Here is a 24,116-nt window from a genome sequence, read left to right on the forward strand (position 1 = left end):
GTCCAGTCCTTCAGTGGGTCAGGCCTGCCCTGTCCTGGTTCAGGGCACGCCTAAGGGTGTGACTATAGTCAGGGAGAGCTTAACTTGCCCTCAGGAGTCTATGACTTGGGGAGGTAGATTATGTGTTTTAAAACAAGCCCTCCCAAATGGAAGGTTCTGGAGTTTGTCTACATCTCTCAACAAGCTGATGTTCGGGGACAGGAGTATTTTCACTGTGCAGATGGGCAGGTCTAGCCAGTGGGGGTGGGGATGGCAGTTCTAGAGTGCCAGGTGCTGAGTGACAGCCTACAGAGCCCCAAGGGAAGGGCAGGTGGGCAAGGGTTCTGCTGTTTCCCTGGGCTGTTCCACTGTCCCCTCAATGTAGGCTGGGTCTGGAGGAATGGACTAGATGACCCCATGAACCCTTCCCATGATGTTACCATCATCCCCTTTTAAAGTCACTGGCTTCCTCCCCTGCCTGTCAAGGTGCTGAAAAGGCCCATTAGCCCAAGACCTCTAGACACAGTTTATGAGAGATAGAAGACACCAACGTTGAGCTTGCTTTATGGGCGGAGGCTGGCTGAGCTGGGCTGGGAATGAAGACAAAGATTTGGGTTTAACAGTTAAAAATGAGTAAGGGCTCAAGGTCTTGACTGGTGCCAGGCCTTCTCACTGTGGGGCCATCGGCACTCACCGCCGATGAGGGGAGATGAGGTGGGAAGGGAGTAGGGGTGAGGGAAATGAGGGACTGGAAAGGTGTGGGGCTGGGCAGAGGATGGAGAAAAAGGCAGGGCAGGGAGGTAAGCAGGGTCCAGCATCAGTGGAAGATGCTCAAAAGGGTGCCTCTCAGGATCCGTAGGCAGCCATCAGAGCCCTTTTGAGCTGCTCATAGGTGACAAACATCACTACATTCCAGGACCCCAAGCGGAGGAAGGAAGGCATGAACCTAGAAAGAGAAAACACAAGTCATGGAGGTACGTCCACCCTCTGCTTCTAACATGGGGCCTAGCCATCCATTCAGCCCATGGAATCTATATCAAAGGAGGGTGAGAGGACCTGGAGAAGAGCCCCACAGCTCTGTGCCCAAAAGCAAGAATCTCCAGCAGCCAACTCACTGGTTTTGCTGTACTGGTGAGTAGAATCCTCCAGCATGCTAGGCAAGCACGCTACCAATGAGCCACTCCCCTTCCCCTCTAAAAAACAGAGGTGACCACAACTTTGGGATGTTTGGCACTTGGCTGCATCTCACTTCCTGGTGGTTCCCTCCCTTCTATGAGGCCTGGAGTTGGGTGGGGGTCAGAGGCTCACCCCTTGTAGAAGGCTCGGGGTCCCTCCTTCTGGAGCATGGTAAGGGCACAGTGACCTGCGCTGCAGTACTGGCCCAAGGCAGAGTTCATATATCTTGTCTTGACCACATCGACGGGGGAGGCGATGACCGTGGTGCAGAAGCCCGCCCCGAAGGCGGAAGTGAAGTGGCAAGGGAGGTCATCTGCCACAGAGCAGCAGGAAAGGCGGTGAGTTCTCCCCAGCCAACCCTACCCGTGATTGCAGCAGGAAAGAGTTGTAAGGAGAGGTTTAAAAGACACAGACTGCAGCTAGGATCCCTTAGAAGGATTTAAAAGATTCTTTTGGCCAATCTAGCCTGTTCTGTTATGTACAAAGTGAATTTGAATGGTGAGAAATATAAACTATAAGCAAAAGGCAAACAAGATGAGAAGATGTGGTCTTTAGAGAACAATACCCACCCCCAGCTCTTACCGACCCTAACATACCTGTCATGAAGTTGGCCTTCAGGAGAGTATCCTTGATGAGGTCATAGGTCACTAGCTCAGCACAGTTGACAATGGCATTACGGGCAACATTGGGAGAGGTCCCTGTAGAGGAAGGAGAGTTTGTGTGAGTCCAGGGTGTGAGAGAAAGGAGGGGAGGACAGGAAAGCAAACACCCAGTATTCACCTTTCCAGAGGCCCCGGATGCCCTCCTCTCGTGCAATGGTCTTGTAGGCTTCGACGGTGCTCTGGTATCTCCGACCACTGCCAGCCCGGGCCTGAGCCTGGAAACGGACCTTTACCACATCTGTAGGTTGGGCCACAGCGACAGCTAGGGCACCTGTGGTGCTACCTGCCAGGAGGCGGCTCCCAATGCCTGCATCTGTGGGCACACAAAGGGCCAGTGGTCAGCCAGGCTTACATTCACATACACCATACTCTTGCCAAACCACCATGCAACTAGACTACTCTTGCTCTATATAGTCCTCACAGGGGTATAACAAGGAGTAACACAAAATGGAGACAGTACTTTCTCAAATGTGCTCATTTAAGCTACTTTGCAGCCTTGGGAAATCAGTCAGTTCCATTTACCAAATGTGAAACCCAAGACCAAGAGAGGTGACTTCTCCTAGTAGAACTGGACTTGAGACAGGTTGTCGGGGGAGCTCTACCTCTTCCTACAGTGTCACCCTGGGAAAAGCATCCTTGCCGTAGGTGCTCAGTTTCCTCACATGTCAGGGGGCTGTGGTGACACATACTTAATGTCAGCACTTGGGAGGCTGAGGCAAGTAGAGATGGCCTGACTCCAGGCCAGCCAGGGCTGTATAGTAAGAGCCTGTCTCAACCCCCTACCCTCCAAGGAAAGCTTATTAAGGAGATAAAAGAATGCAGGCTATCAGGGCAAAAAGGTGTGGTTGCTGTCTCTCCAGTGTGCCTTTGGCCCACCCCTTCCCCTATTTCAAGCCTCAGGTGACCCAGGAGGTCACCTACTGCCATGGTGGTTGTGAGGACTCTCATGGGCTCATACCCTGCTCATAGCCTAGACAGCCTTGGTGGGGTCCCTTCCACTTCTCTACTCCTCTGATCCTCCCAGGGATCTTGGGAAGCCTAAAGGAGCCATTCTGCTAAGCGAACTAAGGTCATAATCGGCTGGGTCCTAGCTGCACACTCACGTTCTGAGCCCTTGGTGTAGAACTGCTTTACAGAGTCATAGAGGCCAATGCGGACCGAAGCAAAGCTCATCTGGCGTTGCAGGCCGGCGACCAGCCCATTGTAGAGGCTGCGTGGACCCTCGGTGCGCACCATGGTTAGGATGGTGCCCAGCACGCCACGGTACTGGGCGTTGGCTGCAGTGTGCACTAGGCCTTGATTTTCTCCTTGGATCTGAAAGGCCAAGATGGAGTGGCTATAACCGATGGTTCTGCCAATCTCATGCCAGCTCTAGGCTCCTCATCGCTCCTGACGGGTCTGACCCAGGGAGGGAGCTACATTTTATCCTACCTGCAGCCGCACTTTGGCGGTGTCTAGAGGAAACGTGATGAGATCTGCAATGCAGGCAGCTGTACCAGCTCCCAGGAACTTTACGGTGGCTGTCGGGGGCACGTCTGTGGCCTTGAAACCAACCATGATTCTGGTCTCCTTCTACCTCCCAAAAGATGGAGAAAAATCGGAGAAGTGGGAGCCTTTGATCAGCAAGACGAGACAGAGGAACTCTGCCGGAATCTAAGCCAAAAGAAGAGAAGACCTTGGGTAACAGCATCCCCCAGCCTCCCTCCCTCTCATCGCCTACCTATCCCTGCCCACTTTCCCTATAGGTACCAAGGAGGTCTCAGGGGTTACAGGAGGGAAACCAGGAGAGATTCAAGAGTAGTCACAGGGTCTGGGAAGCAATTCCTGCAAGGAGCTGAGATTCTGTGAAGGGTTCCCTCTTATTTAGTGTAGGGACAATGGCTTCCGGGTCATTCTAAGACTGCCTCACAGCCACCAATGGGCTCCTGGTCTGCTGGCACAGACTCCAAAGAGGAGGCCCACAATCCTGTTCTGTGGGTCTATCCCAAGGGCTACAGAAGTAAGGGAAAGTTCTGCCAGAGCAGGACCTGGCAGGTCAAACCCTACAGGAGAGGTTCTGGCTGGTATGTAATTACTGAAGAGACATGTTAATTCCATCCTTGCCAGCCCCCACAGCTCAGGTCCTTTGCTTCCACAAGTGTAGGTTTACAGAGGTTCACCATCCACCTCTCCAGGTTTACTGGCAGGCACAGGGGAAAGAAGGGAGACCTGGTCCACCAGGAGGCCTGTTTGTTTTCCTCCAGTGGGGGGACATTCTCAGTTCTTTGTGGTGGGATGGGAGGTGCAGGTCACAGCTATACAGAGGAGATACAGGAATTGGAACACCACCCTTCTCACTGCCCCAGGAGGAAGTGAGCCCAGCACCCAGTGGGGGAGGGTGACCTGCTTCTTCTTCCCTAATTTCACTTCTCTGATTTCATGGGCGCAACTGTTGTGAGCTCAGTTTGATTGGCTGCCTGTGTTGCTAGGGCTCAGGAGGAGAGCCCTAGCTGGGGGAGGGAGGATGTGGTGGTAGTCACCTGTGAACACAGACAACCATGGAAACAAAACAGCTGGGACAAACAGGGCCACCAGAGCAAGTCACCATGACAACGGGTTCTCTTTGAGTCTCGGGCCCCTGGGGCTTAGTGAGACTAGGAATCAAATGGCAAACTGTAAGGGTTCAGGTGCTCCTAGACTCCACACTCCTGAGAGCAGCCCATGAGGCAGCTGCCCTTCCTAGCTCCCCGTTGTCCGCAGGCTCCACAGCTGCTCATTTTGTTCTGTTCTACACTTAATGCCTCAGTTTTCTTAATGCCCAGGCTCTGAGGGGCCCTTTCACGCAAATTCAACAGTTCTGAGAGGCGTTGAGCACACCTCTTCTCCAGGCGTTAGTGGCATGATGCATGCATGTCTGCCTGATTGAGAGCTAAAGGGTACCACAGTGGGAAACCCAGAAAGATGAAGTTTGCTGTCCAGACCAAAAACAGGTGGCTCAGCTGCCATTATGAATGCTGTTTCGGGTTTTCCAAAGGTCAGGCCCTTTAGGGTTGGGTATAGAGGCAAAGATCACCTGTACTAAAGCTATTGCTACAACTAAAACCCAGACCTACAAAGTTAATTGTGCTAGGCATGGTGGTGCATGCCATTAGTTCCTGGACTTGGGAGGCAGAGGCAGGTGGATCTCTGAGTTCAAGGCCAGCCTGGCCTACGTAGGTCAACCAAAGTCGTGTGGTGAGACCCTGATGACCGCCCACAAAATAAAACAAAACAAAAAACCATTTGATAGGACCAGACAAGTAAAACTGTAGGTAGTAAAAAGCTAATCTCATTCACAGGGATGGTAAAGAAGGGAGTTCAGATCAGCAAGATGGGTAAAGGTGTTTGGCACTGAATCTGAGGAACTAAGATTGATCCCTGGGGCCCAGATGGTAGAAGTTGTCTTCTGACCTCCATCTACCTGCCCTGGTACCCACATACCTTCACACACACACGGACAAAATACGACAAATACAGAACCAGATGCCCAATAAACTCCTGCCCCCTCTGCTGCTGACTGTTGAGTCTAGTCCCGCTTGGGTTAGAATTTCCTTTACACACCGGAGACCGCCATCTTTAAGGACCAGAAGGTGACCAGGGTGGCGAGAGTGCGTACTGAACTGTAAAGAGTCACTTGCCAGGGTGGAGGAGGGTAGTTTTGATGACCTGTTGACTGCAGTCCTGGACTACAGATCTGAGGGAGGACAGCTGGCTTCCTTAGCCTGGCTCTTACCTGGCACAGAGCTTTGAGGTCTCACGTTGAGGCCTCCAGGATCAAGCTTCTCTAAAGGTGTCTCTCTCTTCAAAACTGCCAGTGGCTATCATGGCCTGATCCCCTCGATTTTCCATAGAAAGTGGCTGGGAGACGAAACACTTAAAGATCATACTATGTGTCCTGTGGGTGAGAGGAAAGAAGCCAAGTTTAGAACGGGTTGTTCTCTTTACAGGAATACAGCCTACAAAGGAAGGGTCACCAGCCTGCTGGGAGGGACCCAGGGCCTGTTTCACTCAGGGTAGCCACGTCTCCCACACTCTGGCTGAGTTCCAAACTTCTTTCCCCCACAGTTGTGTAGATAGGCAGCCCGGCTGTGCTGGGACACAGTCACTTGACTGTTGAGTGGAGCACTGTGTCTCTGTGTGCAACCATGATAAGCAAGCTCAGTCCCTCTGTGTGTCCCTACTCCCACCTCTGGTCTCAGGCAGATTGGAGAGTCTGACAGTGTCCAATTAGCACAAACAACCCCAGAAACCAGAACAGGTTTGAGGGCACATGGCACAGAGCAGCCTGGTGACAGTCATTCTGGTCACCGCTGACGTGGAAGTCCCCTACCCCCACCCCCACAAACGCAGGCTGTATGCATCGTGGCCAAGGGGAAGGAGCGGACGGATAAAGGCTAACCTACAACCAAATGGACGCCAGAGACACAGAACAAAGGAACTTGGCAAAGGAAAGGGACAGAAAGGAAAAAGAGAGGGCAAACTAGGCCTCCAGGGAAGGGAAAAGAAAGAGCAAAGAGAGATGGAGTGGGAGGGTGCAGGTGAGGCTGGCGCAGGGCTAGAGCCACGCTCACCGGACCGCAGGAGAACACGCTAGTGAGGGCGGCGGTGTCCGACGACGGGCAAGTGACGGCTGCCTAGGAAGCGCTCGATCCGAAGGCACTCACTGCGGGCGGGGCTGACAGTGGCTGCGAATCCGCGGCTGAGGAACTTAAGGCTCGCGGGCGTGGTCGGGGTGTGGTGTGGCCGGGGCGGAGCCAAGGCGGCCCACTCCCTCGGGTGAGAAGCTGTGGTGGTTGTCTGGGCGGCTAGTGTCGCCCTTGTTTCCGCGAGGGCAGAAAATCTCGGCCCTCTGGTCTCTGGTCCCGGCGTCTGGTCTCTGACTCTGCCCCACTGTGAGGACAGCCAGACTGACTGGACCCAGCTCTGGCTCGAGACCCTACGCTCTGCAAGCCACCTGCGGACCGGGCGGGGCGAGGGCTCCGGGGACCGGAACCAACCCGGGCGCGGAGGTGGGGTGAGGCCGACGTTCCCGCCTTCTGCCGCTCCCTGAGGACCCGGGTGCCCAACGGCTGGGGTGGGGCGAGGGCACCCGGCCTCCCCCTCTCCGTACGGTCCGCAGCCAGGCCGGCGCCCCGCAAGGGAGAAGGCAGGGCAGACAGAGCCAAGCCTGCTGCAGTCCCAGCCCGGGAAAGACTCAGCAGGTGGACCGGACCTCAGCTAGATAATGGCCATGCAGGGGTGACAGACATAAAAATAATACTTGTGCCCTGAGTTCGAACTAACGGGCATTGTGGGAGGAAGCAGGTCTCAATTTATCTTTGGACTGTGTCCCTGCTTTGGTACGCGGCAGCGTTTCTTCTTTTGTTTTCATTCGTGTCTGCCCAAAGATTTGCTTCAAAGAAGTTAGATCAGGGCGTGGAACTCTTTTTCTTGCCAAGGAGTTAGTTAGGCGCCCTAAGAGCAGGAAGCCGGAACCAAGGGCCTGAATATTCGTTAACAGAGGCTCAAGTAGGTTTGATTTGCTGTGGAAAGTGCAGTGGGAGGAGAGGGTTGAGTGAACCCTTGTAGAAAGCATTGCTATGCACCAGGTAGGCGCGGATACCTCATTTAACCCTTCAGGCTGTTGTTAACCTTTATTTTCCAGAGCAGGAAACCGTAGCAGGCACCCGACCTTTGTAAGCCCTCAGACCTTAGCACAACTGACTCCATGATGGAAGTACCATTCAGGCTGTAAAACTCAACACACAGAGAGCACCATCTGCCAAAATGAACATAAAGGTCTAATCCATCAAAATCCACAGTTCTTCAAAAGTCTCTAAGTGCGCTAACCTTGCCTTTTGGCTTCTGTCATTCAGCTTCTACCTAGTTTTGTAAATTGAAGTATGCCAACTCCGAACCATTTTTGAGCTTAAAAGCTCACCCAGAGAATGGTTCCGTGCTGCACTGGGATAGCTACCCAGTGTAATAACGCTAGTAGTAATCGGTATGAACCATCTTCTCTAGTGGATACTCCACAACAAAACCAAATCCAGAGAGATTAAATAATTTTCGTAATGACACATAGTGGCACACTCTGGTTTAAACTCTGGCCACTTGGGAACCAGGTATATAATGTGCCCCCCCCCCCAAGAAGTAGGAATTATTGCAGAGATGTTGAGGGGGCTTGAGCTGGGAGGGGCTGGATAACTACTACTGCAGGAAGTAGATGCCAGGAGATAATGGTGGCTGGAATCACCTCTAGAGTCACCTGGCTGGAGACACCTGGTGTTCACCTTTTGCCTTGGGTTCTTACTCCAGCTGTGGTGAAGAGACCGCCAGTGTTCTTGGCGAATCTGTGGTAGAGAGGGAGATCCAGATGGATCCAAAAGCCTGCATACCGAGGTCTTGTTCTGCTAGTTAGAAAGAGAGAATTTCAATGCCAAAGACACCCTACTGTCCTTCGGATGGATTCCAAGATTATCTCTCCTATTTTTTTCTTTTGTAAAGTTCAAAAGATTGTCAAAAGCACACAAATGACAGAGAAAATTGAAAATATCAGGTAATAAACATCAGCATGAGAAAGTCAGACATTTCCAAAGTATCTGGTAATTCTTGTGAAAAATATTGAGTGGATGCTGTCAATTCCTCTCCTCAACATTATCTGATTCTTTTTCTCCTTCTCCACCACAGCCTGGCAATTGTACTTAAGTCAAGAAAATTTGGTGAATATATACATAAAGTTGCAAAACAAAACAAACAAAAACATCTGTTAAAACCATGTCTCAATATGTAGCCCATGATGTTCCTTAATTTATAGTCATGCTGCCTCAGCCTCCCAAATGCTGCCGCCACATCTTGTTTAAAGTTGAATTAATTTTTCTTCCTTATTCTAAGACAGGGTCTTGCTGTGAAGTCCTAACTGGCCTGGTACTGGTCATGTAGTCCAGGTTAGCCATGAACTCGAGGCAAACATCTTGCCTTGGCTTCCCCATTGCTGGGATTATAAGCATATGCCTCCTGTCTGGCAAAAGTTGGTTTCTTTACAAACTACTAGCTGGGCAGTGGTGGTGTACACAACTTTAATTCCAGCACTTGGAGGCAAACGCAGATGGACCTCTGAGTACGAGGCCAGCCTGGTCTACTGAGAGAGTTCGAGGACAGCCAGGGCTGCACAGGGACACCCTGTCTTGAACAAAAATTAATAAGAAAATATGTTAGAAAATGATGCTAATCTTAAAATATGTCTGCTAGGTTTTGAAGTTTTAAATCTTTGGGCAATAAAATAGAACTCCGACTTGCAGGTGTAACACTGGATAATGATACACAGAGGACTCCTATTCAGGTGGACTGGATTCAAAGGGGAAAGGAGCCATGGCAATAAGTAGGAAGCAACTTAGTTTTGTTTTTGGAGGTTTTTAATTTTTTAAAATTACATTATAAGTTGTAGGGTACACAGAGTGTGGTATGCCTGCCAAAGTCAAAGCAGGCAGTAAGTGCATGTACCTGCTAAGCTGTCTTGTCAGCTCCAACATGCAACTTCATTTAGATCTCTACTGCAGGTTGCAGGGTCTAAATCAAGGAAGCCTCCCTCCACAGTATAGGAGACTCGGGGAAAAAACTGAGTTGTTCTTACTTGTGAAGTTATATTTTTATTATGATGTGGACATGGAATTCTGCTTCTGTAAATCTCTTTGTACTCCATACTTGTCCTTTGCCAGTGTTTCGAAACATATGAGTTCTTTGTTTAGGAAGCTGCTAAGCACTAAAATTAGAGTTTGACAATTGTTGATGAAAGATTTCCTATCAAAGAGTTGAGCAAAATGGCAAAGCAGCTTGTGGGGACTCACACTTTTGGTCAAGCATTTGAGAGGCTGAGGCAGGAAGGTTATACAAAGACTCAGTTTCTTTCTGTCTGTCTACTGATCTATCTATCTATCTATCTATCTATCCATCCATCCATCTATCATCTATCTATCTATCTATCCATCCATCCATCATCTATCTATCTATCTATCCATCCATCTATCATCTATCTATCTATCTATCTATCTATCTATCTATCTATCTATCATCTATCTATCCATCTATTATCTATCTATCTATATATCTACCTATCATCTATCTATTTATTATCTATCTATCTATCTATCTATCATGTATCTATCCATCTATCTACCAATTATCTATCTATCATCATCATCTATCATCTATCTACCTATCTATCTATCTATCTATCTACCTACCTACCTACCTATCTAACTTTTTGTCTGCCTATCATCTATCTGTCTACATCTCTCCTTCCTTGATGCCATGTGCCTCTGCATCACCACCGGCCTCCAGAACACCTGGGCCAAGTGAGTGAGTGGAAGCCTATGAGACACCTCCTCATAAAGTTGATTTATTCCGGGCATTTTGGGACAGAGTTGGAACGATGACTAACAACACTAGTCGTTAAGGAAATCCAAACCAAAACCATGATGGGGTGCTACCTCATACTTACCAAGATGGCTATTATTTCAAACCCCAAAAAGTAATACACACTGATTAGAATATGGAGAAAATGAAGCCCTTGTGAGCAAGTAGGAGACAGTCATGGGGCGGGGGGGGGGGGCAGCTGTTCTCCATCTTTAAATTTTTTTTTCCCGTTTTTGAGACAGGTTCTCACTTCATAGTCCTGACTGGCCTAGAACTTGGTATGTGGACCAGGTGGCCTCAGACTCAAAGATCTCCCTGTCCCTGACTCCTGAGTGCATTAAGGCATGTGCTACCATGTTTGTCTGTCTTAGTTTTGAGACAGGGTCTCACTGATTTGACTAGTCAGTCTGGTCATTGAAGATCAGGCATCCTCTTGTGTCTGCCTCCTCGGCATTGAAATTATGCAATTGCAGAAGTGCAGGAGATTTGAACTCAGGTCTCCATGATTTTGTCACAGAGCACCTTACTGACTGAGCCATCTCATCACCACATACTTCTTTTAGAGACAGGGTTTTACATAGCCTGGGTTTGACTGGAACTAAGAAGCAAAGACTGTAATTGAGCCACCAGTTTGGTTCTCTTCTTCTAATGGCTGAAGCTACTGGGGGCAGGCATTCAGCTACTTGAGCAATAGCCGCCAAACCCTTCTCCTATGTTGGCTGTAGTGGTAGTGACCTTGGAGCAAACCCCACGTCTTCCCCAAAGAAGGCAGAGATCAGAGCCCAGTTGGAATTATCCTGCTGTTCCCGAGTCCAGTAGACATGTGAGCCATGTTGCTGTTACTCTTGAAGTTAAGCAGGTGGTAATGGTATGTGTAGGGTGTGTGTGGGGGGGTGGGTATGTCTGTAGGGTATGTATGTGTGTGTGAGACACAACTGCTTTGATCCAACCATTTTTGTGGAGACTGTAGGAGCTGTCAGTTGTACAAGTACTTTTCTCAGGACTCCCCCAGATGTTGTCATGGGAACCTTGGCTGCTTTTAATATCCCATGGCTACCCAGAAAGACCTTGATTCATTTTCAAATGCCCAGTTGTTTATATACACAATAGAGCCTAACTTCCAGTGTGTGTGCCTGGATTCGTGTTTGTGCATGTTGGGGTGGAGGGATGGGTGGGTGGGGTAGCAATAAGATATAAAGGAGAAACCAGACCATGACAGGAGAAAAGGTTTAAGGAAGGGATGTGGGGAGATGGGCAATCGAATCAGGTGACGTGGTGGTGGTAAAGGGGCCCGAGCTGTAGGGAAAACATGGACAGAAGAGCAGTGGAGGAGGAGCAAACAAACCAAGTGTTTGTGAAAGATCCCAGCCCATAGGAAGGTATGTGTGCAGTGCACAGAGGAAAGTGGACCTCTGTGAGTGTGTGTGTATGTGTGTGTGTGTGTGTGTAGTGCACAGAGGAAGGTGGACCTCTGTGAGTGTGTGTGTGTGTGCAATGCACAGAGGAAGGTGGACCTCTGTGAGTGTGTGTGTGTGTGCAGTGCCAAAGGAGGACAGGGGGCGGGGTCAGTTACCTTGGACCTGGAGTTACAGGCATTTATGAGCTGCCTGCCATGTGAGTGTTAAGAACTCTGGTCCTCTGCAAGAGCAACTTGTGCTCTTAATTGCTGAGCCATCTTTCTGATCTCCTTCCCTGCAAGGTGTTTCTAGTGGGGCAGGAGTGTCACTGACACAGAGAAGCAAAGGGTCTCTGTGGCTAGTCCAGTGAGGTAGGATGAGGCTTGGAGACTGATTCTGCTCTTTCTTCTTTCTTTTTCAGACCAGGTCTCACAGGTCTCAGGGTGACCTTGAACTCCTGATCCACGCCTTCACGCCTTCCTCTACCTCTTGTGTGTTGGGATCACAGGAGAGTGTCACCAAGTCTGGTTTATGTGGTGCTGAGGGTCACACTCTGGGATGTGCATGCTAGGAAAGTGCTCTAGCAGGTGAGTCCATCTCCAGCCTGGAGCCCCTTCTGACTTCCATCAGAGCCAACCAAGCTACGGAGAAGCAAGATGAGACATTATATATCACGTGTGACAATGTAAGACATAGCTTGAAAGATGTGCACTGGCTGTGATAAAACACCATGACCAAGGCAGTTGCTTAGAGAAGGAAGTTTTATTTGGGGCTGACAGTTCCAGAGAGAAAGCGTCCATCTTGGCAAGGAGGTCTGGCATCAGGCACAGTGGCTGGAGCAGTCACTGAGAACTCACATGTCAAATCGAAAACAGGAAATAGAAAAACTGGGAATGGCACGAGTCTTTGGATTCTTAAAGCCAGTCCCCTTTGACACACTTCTTCCAGTAAGGTCCCATCTTCTAAACTTCCCCAAACAGCCACTAACAACTGGGGACCAAGTATTCAAATGCCTGAGGCATCTGGGGAACATCTCCTTCAAACCGCCATGTGCAGTTAAACTTTCTTTCTACTTATTCCTCTGTTTGTTGTGTTTGTACATATGTACATTCACATGCATGTGTGGGTGCCCGTGTGGTGGTCAGATGACAACTTGCAAGAGTGAGTTCTCTCTTTCCACCATGTGGGTCCTGCGAATTGGACCCACTGAGCCGTTTTTGTTGCCAGATGCGCAGTCTTAAGCTTGGAAATTGGTCCTGTACTCAGCCCTCCCTTTTGTAGATGGAAGGCTGGAGGCTTATCAGGTACAGCATTGTCTCTGTAGGTAAAGGCAGTGAGAGAGAAGAAGGAAGTCTAGGAGGGTGGAATTGGGTCTGTTGCCACCCCGACAAGCAGGACTTGAGAAAATCTGTCAGAGAGAGAAGGCCGGAAAGCAGTCGTTCTTATTTTCCTTTTATTGAGGCATAACAACTTTATAAAGATTGTGGGTCCTGACCCACAGTCCTCTGAGGTCACCAGACAGCAGGTTCCCACGGCTTCCGTCATCTGTGGTCCTCACCATGCTGCTGTGGATGGCCTTACCACAAGTGCATTTTCCTCAGGCTTCCTCTCTGGACAAAACCTCTCCTAAACCATTGTCTTCACTTTACATCTGCAGACGGGCATAGTTTTTATAAAGTGCTTCCATGCCCTGCTTCTCTCTTGATCCCCCCAACACCCTGAGGTAGATAGGGAGGGGCTGTGATCCACCGTACATCCTCAGTCCTCTAGTGTCCTGGGTGGGCCCAGTCAGCTTGTATGGACTCAATGTTTTCTTCTTCCTTTCTCACGTTCCCCAGCATCCTACTGGAGTCCTTGGCAGATTCAGTACAGAAGGGCAGATGTCCCTGGGTGACTGCAAAGGCTGCAGTCACAGATTTGTAGTGAAGTGCAACTATCCCTGGGGTATCCAGTGAGCTGATCTTCCCAAAGCTTGCAACCTTTCCTGTTTTTTATTCATCGTCTAATCCTACATTTCAGGGAAGCTGGCAAATCTCCCTTGTGTCCAAAGGAATCTGATGTTCTTTGTTTTCTCTTGCCTAAATGTTAGGCATCAAACCAGAAGGGTTCTAAAAATTAATATAATTTAATTCCCATCAGGTCAGTGAAAAACAAAGGTGTTTTAGGACAAAACACGGAAGGCTGAAACTTGCCTCCTCTTTTAGTTCAGTTTCTCAAGTCAGCAAGGAGCACAGAGTTCTGTGTGGGCCAGGATCCCCTGAGTTTGCTGGGTCCACTGGGCAGAGAGCTGCGGTTTGATTCTATTCTAGGTAGCCTCTTATGAGGAAAGCAACAAGTGGCCCACTTGCCTTGTTCAAAATGGAGATTCTCGCAATACCTGAACTTTCATCAAGGCCCGTTTCAGCTGCTCGTAGGTTACAAACATCATCACATTCCAGGCTCCCAAACGCAGAAATGAGGGCATAAATCTGAGGAGAGAAACAACTACCTCGTGAAGAGGACCGGGCTAGGAGGCACAGACACACCTACCTGTGCTGTCTCCATGCTATCTGAAGGCTGCTTGTCACAATTCTTTTCTGAGATCCGTTTTGGCTTTGATGTCACTGCTGAGGGGATTTAGGCAGGAGTTGGAATCAGAAAAGGAACAATAGCTATCTTTAAGGCAGGTTACCGTGTTTGGAAGTTAATTCTCAGAGGTCTGTGGGCTTACTCTGCTGGCTGCTTGCCCTTTGTTAGAAACTGAGGCCAGAGAGGCTGAGGCTCTCAAACCACAAAGTTGGTAAGTAGTGCTGTAGGGTTGAGGCACACTGTCTGACCCAACTCATCCTGACACTAGGGACTTTAGGCTCATTTACATGCATATTTCCACCCAGAGAAAGCCCAGGCTAGGACATCAAAAAGTAGATGTGGGGCAGGGTGGAGGGACCATGGCACCAGAAATCAGTTCGTCTCCAGAAAGCTCTGCTCAGCCACTACCCGGGGGAGAGGTCCATCTGACCCTGCTTCTCAGAGGCGGGGAGGATCCTGGCCTCTGGTCCCTCAGCTCAGTCACTGTCCAATTGCTCCCTTTTGGTCCCCCTGGGTTCGGTGGGATCAAGTCACCATGCCCTGGGGATGCCAGGCCCTCTTCTGTCCCTTTAAACACATTGCTGTCCCCTCGGTTTGGATTGTCTTTCCAGTCTGAAGGGCTGCTCTTCGTGCTGTAGGATTCATCTGGGCATGACAGCCAAGTACCATGGCATTTCCTTTGTTGGGGAGGGTATGGGAAGGCTTTACTATGTAGTTCTGGCTGAACTTGAACTCAAGGCAAGCCCTGCTTTAACCAGCTTGTCATGGCTGTTCTTGAACCTTCATATAAGGATTATATCACTGTGGCAATATTATCCACACACCAGAGTCAAGCCAAACCTGGGTTAAAATCCTAGCTGCTCCAACTTCAGGTGCCTTGTCTTGGAAGTAAGGACAGTAAAGCTGGGTGTGCCAGCGCCTTGTCTATGATTCTCTGAGGGAGGCATAGGGCAGATCCTGGCACACACACAATGTTCAATAAACATTTGTCAAGTGAAAGAATAAATTGAGTCACGAGCTGAAAACACTCAGGTGAACAATGTTGGGTAACAGGTTGAGTATACCATTCCCAGACATGAGAACCTCTGTGGCTTCTGCTGGTCAGCTGCGTTCAACTAAACATCACACACCAGAAAATACTAGCTGAAGCAACGATGTGGGAACCAAGCAAAGACCTTACCCGTGGGATAGGGTATGGCCTTGGTGTTGGGGCTCTGCCATTTTGTGATCTTGGGCAGCTTACCGTTTTGAAGCGCATTGTGGTGACTACTACCCAGTTCAGAGGGCTGTAGCGAAACCCTACATAAAGTACCTCATACGAGGCTCAACGTAGGGACTTGGCTTTCAGGATGATGATGAGCAACCCACACTATTGAATACTTGCTCTGTGTTTGGATCTTCAGATGATAAAAATGGATGAGTCACTGGCCTCAGCTCCAAGGAGCTCAAGTACCAGCATGGAAATGAATTTAATTTTGTAGGAGGTGAAATTACACTAGAAGTAGATCAAATAGTACTACTGAGGTTCAGGGAAAGGAGGGAAACACGTGTGAGGGAGGAGGTGGCATTTGGACTAGTCGGCAAGAGTGGCTGAGATTAGATTATACAGATGTTGAGGAAGGCATCCCCATGGGCTAAGGTGCTGTGCACACAGATGCACACCCTTGGACTGTTTGAACTCTGGAACCCGTGTAAAGACCGAAGGAGGGCACCAACTTCACGATACACACACACACCACACATAACATGTTATGATGATAATGATAATCCTTCCATGCAGGCACAGGAAGCTTGAGTGTTGGTGTGGAAGAATGGCACTCACGTTGCCATGAGTATGGTGGTGAATGGTCAGGGCAGCAGGGGTGGAAAATCTCCCCTGCCCAAGGCATTCGGAGACAATAATTTTATCTAGTCATGGCCTACTTTTTCTTAGGCTTCTGGGATAAGAAGACCCCAAAAACCAGGTGTGGTGGTATAACCCCTGCACCAGGTGTGTGTGCAGGGTTCAGAGGTGGAGCCAGGGGGATTAGAATGTCAAGGTCATTGTTGGCTACAAAGCGAGTTCTAGGCTGGTCTGGAATTCATGAGACTCAGTCAGAGAAAAAAAAGGGAGAAAAGGACAAAGAAGAGAAGATAGGAAAGAGAGGAAGAGAGAGAGCCCAAGTTTTTTGGAAAGAGTGGTGGAGGCAGAAGGTGGCAGCTTACCCTTTGTAGAAGGCTGTGGGGCCCTCCTGCGCCACCATCTTCAGCATACAGTGTAGCGGGCTGCGGTACCTGCCTGGGGGAGCATTCATGTATCTGGTCTTTACCACATCCACTGGAGAGGCCACCACTGTGGCACAAAAGCCAGCTCCAAAGGCGGAGACAAAGTGACAGGGGAAGTTGTCTGTAGAAGGGGAGGGAAGAACAAATTCCAGTAATGGAGCAGGTGTGTAAGCTTTGCATCTCCAGTGCAACCTTGACCTGGAGCACAGTACTCAACCTCTTGGTTAGTCTTAACAAGCTAGAACCTAGCATCTCTCATTTCTGAGTAAGAAAGCTGTGTAGTTTTTTTTTCTTCTTCTAGGAAACTGAAGTCAGAGAAGGCAAGTGACTGTCACAAATACACTGAGTATGGTGCTGGCCCTGGAACCCAGGGCTCAGGCCTCTTTCTTCATCATAATCCTGAACTGGGTACTGCTCCTTGCTCTGTTTTTTTTGGATTCCTGATGCCTCTTGAGTGGTACCCACTCCTGTCTCCCTACCCACTCTCACCAGTGAACAGGTGAGAGTCCAGCAGCTTCTCCTTGATGATGTCATAGGTCACCATCTCAGCACAGTTGACAATGGCATTTCTCGTGATGTTGGGCCAAGTCCCTGTTAGGAAGGCAGGGAGGACTGATGAATGCAATGCTCCAGCTTGGGTACTGAGCTCTATAGCAGTTGTCTTGGCCAGAGGACCACACCTCAGCCAAGTAGATCCCACTTTCCTTCTGTGGTTATCAGCTATCAAACTCCCGTACCTTCACAAACAGATGCCCATTGCTAGGCTGCATTTGGAGCATAGTTTGCACTCTGTCAATATTTCAACATGCCTCCCGGAGACCCAGAGCAGTCAGGAAAGGAAATTTTTCATGGAAGAGGGAGGCTGAGTCCCTAGGACAGTGACAGAATATATGGCAGGACCCTGGGAGGCTTGGCATGCGTGAGACACCAGCAAGAGAGTGCACTGGCAGCACTGTGACTGGGGTGTCCTACTCTTTTAAACACCACAGGGCCATTTTTCTCCTGTAAAGATTTATGGGAATGGTGGTCCAAGCGCAGGAGGGATTCTGGCATTTGCCAAGGGCTAAACACAGGGGACTCTACAATCTTTATTCCCAAGGAAGTCCCTTCACTCATCTCACTGCAACTGGCTCCACAGCTGTGCTCCTCCATGCTTCTGTTTCTGCTCTGTCCTCTGAAGGCTTTCCCCTTCTGTCCCTACATCTTGGCCTTTGAGACCAAGTGATTTTTGGATCCAGCTCAGCCTCTCCCACCTCTGGCCTGCCTCCTGGCCCCCACCTGTGATGTAAGCTGCACCTTGGCCTCCTTAGTTCCTCTGCAGTAAACCCAGGAGGAGGGGGACACCCTGTGTTCATTTCTGTCTCTCTCAGGCTGGCCTACGCAGGGGAGTACTGGTAAGGTGAACAATATTTGAGGTCCTGTGGCAGGCGGGGTATTGTATTTGGATGTTCTTTGGGAGAACCATGCTTTGGGAGTTCCTGCTTGCTGGGTTCCCTGTCTCAGTCCTCAGGATAGGAAAGCTCTGCCCACAGGTACCATGTTTACCTTTCCACAGGCCCCTGACTCCTTCCTCCCTGGCAATGGTTCTGTAGGCATCCATAGTCCCTCTGTATTTCCTCTCGCCTCCAGTTCCCAGGCGTATCATGGCTTGAAATCGGACCTTCACCACATCTGTGGGCTGGGCACAGGTCACTGCCATGGCTCCCGTGGTGCAGCCTGCTAAAATCCTGATGGCGATGCTGGAGTCTGGAGATGGCAGAGAGAACCGTGAGTCCTTAACACCGTCAAAATCTTGCCAGTGTCTATCATCAGTTTCCCCGCGTTGGAGAACTCCATGTCCTTGACCCACAGGCCAGCTGAGCTCCCACCCACTCCTGGGTGTCCCTGGTGCTGGCACTCACGGTCCTCTCCTTTGGGAGTGTAGAACTGTTTGACAGAATCGTAGAGGCCAATTCGAATGGAGGCAAAGCTCATCTGACGATGCAGGCCAGCAACCAACCCGCTGTAGGGGCTCCAGGGACCCTCAGTGCGCACCATGGTCAGGATGGTACCCAGCACGCCGCGGTACTGTACACTCTGCGCCCCTGGGTTCTCCCCCTGGATCTGAGGGACAAGTGCAGGGCCTGAGGAGCTGATGGGTGACTGGGGAAGGAGGGGCTGTATGTGCAGGATGGTGCAGTTCACAAAGCCACTCTCACACCGGAGCGGTTGGTTTGCCTTCCATCTTATAGTAAATGGATAGCGGCTCACCCAAGCCCACACCGTTACTGCCTTACTTTTATTTTACCCTTTACGGTTTACAAAGCAGGGGAAGGTAAGCTGAAAAGAGCCACATCATATCTAGGTATTTGGATTATTTTGGTCCTGAGGGATGGTGGTGGGGACCAAAGCAGTATGTGGAGTGGCCTTCCCCCAACTCTGTGTGAGGAAGTTGGCACCTGGGCTGATGCTGCACAGAAGCAGCCCCTCTTTCCTCATGAATCACAACCACTGGCCAAAGGCACCCACCTGCAGGCGGACCTTGGCAGTGTCCAGGGGGTAGGTGAGGAGGTCAGCAAAACAGGCTGCCGTGCCAGCCCCTAGGAACTTCACAACTGTTGTCGGAGGCACTTCTGAAGGCTGAAGGCCAACCATGGTCTTGAGTGGCTGGGCCTGGTTCCTTTGGTGCCTATGGAGGTTCAAGGAGCAAGGTCGCCTGGCAATCCTTCAGTTCCCAGAGGCAGCTGCAGGAGATAAGGCAGAGAACACACGGAGTCTGGGCTGTCTGGCTCTGTCCTGCTCCCAGGGATCTCACAACACCCTAAAGGGGCTTTTCAAAGTGAGAAGACTGGGTACTGCCACACTTAAGCTGCCTGAACTTGGCCCATAAAAATCCCGTCTTTCACACCAAACAATCGCTGTCACAGAGGATTAAGGGGATAGCAGACAGGGCTATTGGTATCATCACTGAATGGCTGAGGAAACTGAGGTCTGGCAGGCGACTCCACAGGCACCCTGTTACCACAGTGTCTTGCTGTTTCCTCACTGGTCAAGTTTTCTGAGGTGTCTCATGCCTCTTTCCCAAACAGGACAAACATTACTTTCAACTGGAGATAGTAATTCATCCTGGACTAAGCCAGTTCCCCTCCAAAGGACGCCTTAACCCTTCTGCCCCCTTGGTAGGTATTGAACTTAGGGCCTAGTGTAAGGTGAACCCTCTACCAATGAAATGACTCCGTAGCACTCTCCTGTTATTTTTCTTATTATTTATATTTTATGTATGAGTGCTCTGTATATATACCTGCATGCTAGAAGAGGGCATCAGATCCTATTACAGATGGTTGTGAACCACCATGTGGGTGCTGGGAATTGAACTCAGGACCTCAGCTGAGCCATCTCTCCAGCCCTCGTATGTATGTATGTGTGTGTGTGTATGTATGTATGTATGTATGTATTTGAGGCAAAAGTTTCACTAAATTTCCCAGGCCAGTCTCGAATCTGAGATCATACAGCTTTAGGTTCTCAAATGCTGGGATTCTATCCCTGCGCTGCCGTGTTTGGCCTGGATATACCTCTCTCTATAAAAGAATCCTTCTCGGTTTTTGTTGCTCCCCTCTGTAGGGTTTCCTGACTGGTCTGTTGGTGGAACTGGGCCTCAGGTTCTTGCTGTTGAGCCCTCTCTTTCCCAGTGGCTGAGGGCAGTGGTCTTACACCACTTGAGCTGCATTCGTTTGGAATACAGTTCTCTCAGACACCTGCAGACTGCCTCTTCACTTCCTTCACACTTCTCCTAAGATGTCACCTCTAAAGAGGATTTTTCCTGAACTCAAATGCTAACTCCGTATCACTTTCAACCATCTCATGGCACCAGTCACCCCTTGACCTCATCTACTGCTGTACTGTCCCCCTCAGATGCACCGTCTCCAGAACAGGGGCCTCGCCCATCTAAGGGCGCTGTATTTGTTGAGAAAACAGATGGTAATATCATTGGGAGCTCCCCTCTCACATCTGTCCAATCCCATCCTCACTTCATGCTCCTGAGCTACTCCAGGGATTCAGCTGGTAAAGGCCAGCACACATAAAGGGACCCAACCACAGGGCTTGGTTTCCTGAAATAAAAACCCATGCCTGTGAGCTGCCTATGGAGCATCGTCAGCAGACCATTAGGGCAGGTTTAGACAGTGCCCACAAATAACTGTAGTGCACGCTGATCTGTGGTCAGTATAGGAGCTGTCGAGGAGGGTCTCAGAGGAGGAAGACTGTCCTTTTGCTTGTAAGGGGTACAGGAGGATTAATGTAGGCCAGGCTTGAAAGGGGTTTTTGGCACCTGCAAAATTGAAAAGGATGGTCTAGGAGAGGCCTGAACCTGTAGGGCAGTGGCTCTCATCCTTCCTAATGCTACGACCCTTTCATACAGTTCCTCATTGGTGTAGTGACCCCCAATCATAAGATTATTTTGTTGCTACTTCATAAGTGCAATTTTACTACTGTTATGAATCATAAGGTAAATACCTAATATGCAGGATATCTGATGTGGGGTGGGGATTGAGACCCATAGGTTGAGAATCATTGCTATAGGGGAAGCTCAGAGCAGGAGGAGCTGACTGCTGGGCTGTAGGGGCCCTGAAGTGGGAGCTTTCCATATACATGTCATCTCCCTCGATTTTAAGCTCCTGTTAGGAAGGGCAGCAGAGGCTTGGAGACATTAGCTTGCTCAGTGTACACAGCTCCTGGTGTCCAAGCCCGTGTTCAGCCTATTTCAGGTTCAAAATCACTTTGGAAAAAGCAGGGCAGTACCTAAATCCAGTTTACAGATGAGAAAATAGAGGCTTAAGATGGAAAGAGGTTGACTGACCGCTGGTCACAGAACTCCAATCTAATTGTTCTGATAGCCAAGCCATCAGTTGTCATCACTACACTATCCATGGTCCAGTCAATGTGGTCATCTTTCTTTGGTTGAGCATTCAAAGAAGTTACTGAGTGCTTCATAAAACCAAATATACATGTCTGGAGAAGGCTGGCTGAATACCAAGGTCCACTAATCAGATGAAAGTCATGGGCCCAGAGAGGCTAAAATCTATGTGGGTGGGTACAGTCAGACCTTGGCTCTCCAGGCTCTTCTTTCAGCCCATCTTCTTGTCTGTCTGAGTTGTAAATTGAGAGAAGCCCAAGGAGGGGGTTCTTTGGAGAGTGAGGCCTGAGGCCTGGGCTCTTGAAGCCAACTTGGCTGGGAACCAGCCGTGCAGGCCTGTTAAGGAAACACCATCCACTTGCTCAGGCCTCATTCCCCTTTGCCCTACAGAAGGGCAGCCAGGCCTGGCTCCTTCCCAGCAGGGAGGTACTGGATTCCCTGCCCAGGCCTGGCATGTACTGTGGGAGCAGCTGACTCTCTTGATGGCATCTGGTGGCCTCTTCTTCGCCCCCAGCCTTGGATTTGCCTGGAGAGCTAGGCTGCTGGGTGACTTGCAATCACGAATCTGAGGCTCACACAGAGGTGGGGAGGCCCCTGGGATGAACCTGTCTCGGGACCACTCAGGTGCTGGCAGGAAAAAAATCCTGTGTTCTGCTCTGCTTTGTAGAGAAACACCAAGGTGAGTCAGGCAAAGGACCCGTGTATGGCCACTGTCACACCGTGAGTGATTCCAGGGCACTTTCTGCTGGAGGGAACAGCGGGTGGGTGGTGCTGGTGCTGAGCCAGGTCCTGCAGAGACCACTTAATGGAGTTTTCTCCTTACTGGGGCCAGGTGTGCCTCTGGAGTTTTTGCTTCCCTGTCAACCAGGGCTTCCCTTTTCAACTCACTTTGTTCTCTGCTACTTTTGACCCTGCTGTCTTGTAGCACTGCCTCACTATCTGTAGGTCCGTAGGAGCCTCTAAAGCAGGGAAAAGAACAACTTTCCCTCCTTCTCTGTGAAGACAGTCCAAGGAGGGCCAGCTGCCCAAAAATCATTCTTACCAAAATGAGGAGACAGGAAATGAGGTCAGAGATGACCTCAGGAGCCTTTGGTAGAGGGCTGCAAATGCCAAGGTTAGACTTAGTCTAGTGGAGAATGAGGAGGGGCTGGGGGGTTGGAGCATGCAGGTGCAGGCATCAAAGACAGACCAGTGAGGATGGTGTTGGAAAGGTGCTCACAAGAGACTAAAGCCTGAACTTGGTCAAGAGCTTGCAATTGGGTGCACCAAGTCTTTGAAGGAGTATCCCTGAGCCATGCATCGGAAATAGAAAGGATGGGCAGACATTCTTGAGTACGTGGGCAAGGTTAGAAAGGCAGACACAGTAGGACCCTCCCTGAGGTCGGAGCTCCCCAATCTCCTCCTTGATGTGCCTCAGCGTTATTTGAAAATCCTGGTGGGCCGCAGACCTTTGCAACCATCTGGAGGTGCAAGTTCTGAGCAATCCTCATCCTGTGGCTCTGCTAGGGCAAGCAAAAAATGGGATGCTCTAGTCTACAGGGCCCATTTACGTTTGCTGAGTGTGTCCTGCGTTCAGCTCAACCCGTTCTCTCCGGTAAAGCATTTGCATCTGCACTGAGGATGCCAGCAGGTAGAGTGAGCACAGACTTTAGAAATGTCTGCCACACCTAGACAAGAAATGCCCTCATCATCTCTACCTAGGAAGGGCCCCCAGGACAAGTGCTGGAGAGAGCTTTGTCCTCTGGGCGGGAATCATGGGCCAAAGGAGGACACTGCCCATCTGTGATCTGTAAAATTCTAAGAGAGGGGCCAGTAGCATAAAGGGAAGTCCTGGGGAGTCACACAGATATGGGAGCTTCCCTAGGGCTGCACTTCCTTCATCTTGACCAGGTGGGGCTAGACTGAATCACTCCTGGCTGTGAGCTTCTATGGAAGGGAGAGCAGGCAAAGGGGGCAAGGGGAGCTGAGGCAAGGTATGGGGTCTCACCTATGAGTCTAGTCAAGGTAGGGTAGTGCAGGGGCTCCCAGGGGCTCCATTCCAGTGGTGGCAGCAGGATCCGAAGGCCCCTCCTCACCATTCACTGTTGTCTCTGTTGCCTCTGGCTCAGTAATGGTCTTAGGCACCAGCTGACCTGAAACCTAATTCTGAGAAGCTAGTTGACAGCCCGATCACTTGACAAGAGGCGGGCTGCTGTGCGGCAGGGCAGGGAGGGGACCAGGGAGTTCCAGATCTGGTTTAGCTTCCTGGACCTGGGGTTCTTTAACATGGCTCTTTTGGGATTTTAAGAGGAGCGCTACATTGGTGATTAGGGGATATGGGGTGTAGTGTGTGCATTGTCACCTTTGAGAGCCCAAAGGTTCTCAAAGAACCCAGGGGTTCTCTGGGGTCTCTTCCCAACAGCAATGATGATAAGCACCCTTTCTTGGTGCCCGTCAGGTGCTTGGTATTTTAGACACGCCATTTCTATTTTCCTTACCCCCAAAGAAACAATTATCGGGATCCTAAATTTAAAAACAAAGTAAAACCACCTTGCTTTGAAATGTAGTTTACATAGCACGCAATTTGTCCACTTAGAGCACACAATTCAAACACTTTTTTGTAGAGTCAGGTTGAGCAACTACTGTAATCTAGTTCAAAACATTCTCATTACAGCTCAAAAATACGAGTTACCCCTTCCTCTCCGCACCCCAGCTTCAGGCAACCACTCATCTTTCTGTTTCTTAATTTGCTTGCCCTAGATGTTTTGTTTGAGTAGAATCATAGAG

General features: G+C 49.9%; 2 protein-coding genes across 4 annotated transcripts; both read right to left on the minus strand.

Annotated features, from left to right (window-relative positions):
* Nucleotides 1-527: 527 nt before the first annotated feature.
* On the minus strand, nt 528-6,728 carry Ucp2 (uncoupling protein 2). The gene is made up of 8 exons (XM_057756515.1): nt 6,407-6,728; nt 5,569-5,730; nt 3,249-3,470; nt 2,921-3,131; nt 1,936-2,130; nt 1,752-1,853; nt 1,288-1,468; nt 528-925 (listed from the first exon to the last, which is right to left on the minus strand). The coding sequence occupies exons 3-8, from the start codon at nt 3,372-3,374 to the stop codon at nt 826-828; spliced, it is 915 nt and encodes a 304-aa protein (XP_057612498.1). The 5' UTR covers nt 3,375-3,470; nt 5,569-5,730; nt 6,407-6,728; the 3' UTR covers nt 528-825.
* A 5,058-nt stretch (nt 6,729-11,786) lies between these two features.
* Nucleotides 11,787-23,458, minus strand: Ucp3 (uncoupling protein 3). Of its 3 annotated transcripts, none has more exons than XM_057755862.1 (8): nt 23,338-23,458; nt 18,968-19,182; nt 18,361-18,562; nt 18,005-18,205; nt 16,949-17,050; nt 16,400-16,580; nt 14,004-14,094; nt 11,787-13,034 (listed from the first exon to the last, which is right to left on the minus strand). In XM_057755862.1, the coding sequence occupies exons 2-8, from the start codon at nt 19,091-19,093 to the stop codon at nt 12,927-12,929; spliced, it is 1,011 nt and encodes a 336-aa protein (XP_057611845.1). In that variant the 5' UTR covers nt 19,094-19,182; nt 23,338-23,458; the 3' UTR covers nt 11,787-12,926. The 3 variants fall into 3 exon arrangements, with proteins under 3 accessions (XP_057611845.1, XP_057611847.1, XP_057611846.1); XM_057755864.1 differs by having other exon boundaries at nt 12,940-13,277; XM_057755863.1 differs by having other exon boundaries at nt 12,940-14,094.
* Between the last annotated feature and the right edge of the window lie 658 nt (nt 23,459-24,116).

This window comes from Chionomys nivalis, chromosome 23, assembly GCF_950005125.1.
Source record: "Chionomys nivalis chromosome 23, mChiNiv1.1, whole genome shotgun sequence".
In the NCBI taxonomy this organism is placed as follows: Eukaryota; Metazoa; Chordata; class Mammalia; order Rodentia; family Cricetidae; genus Chionomys; species Chionomys nivalis.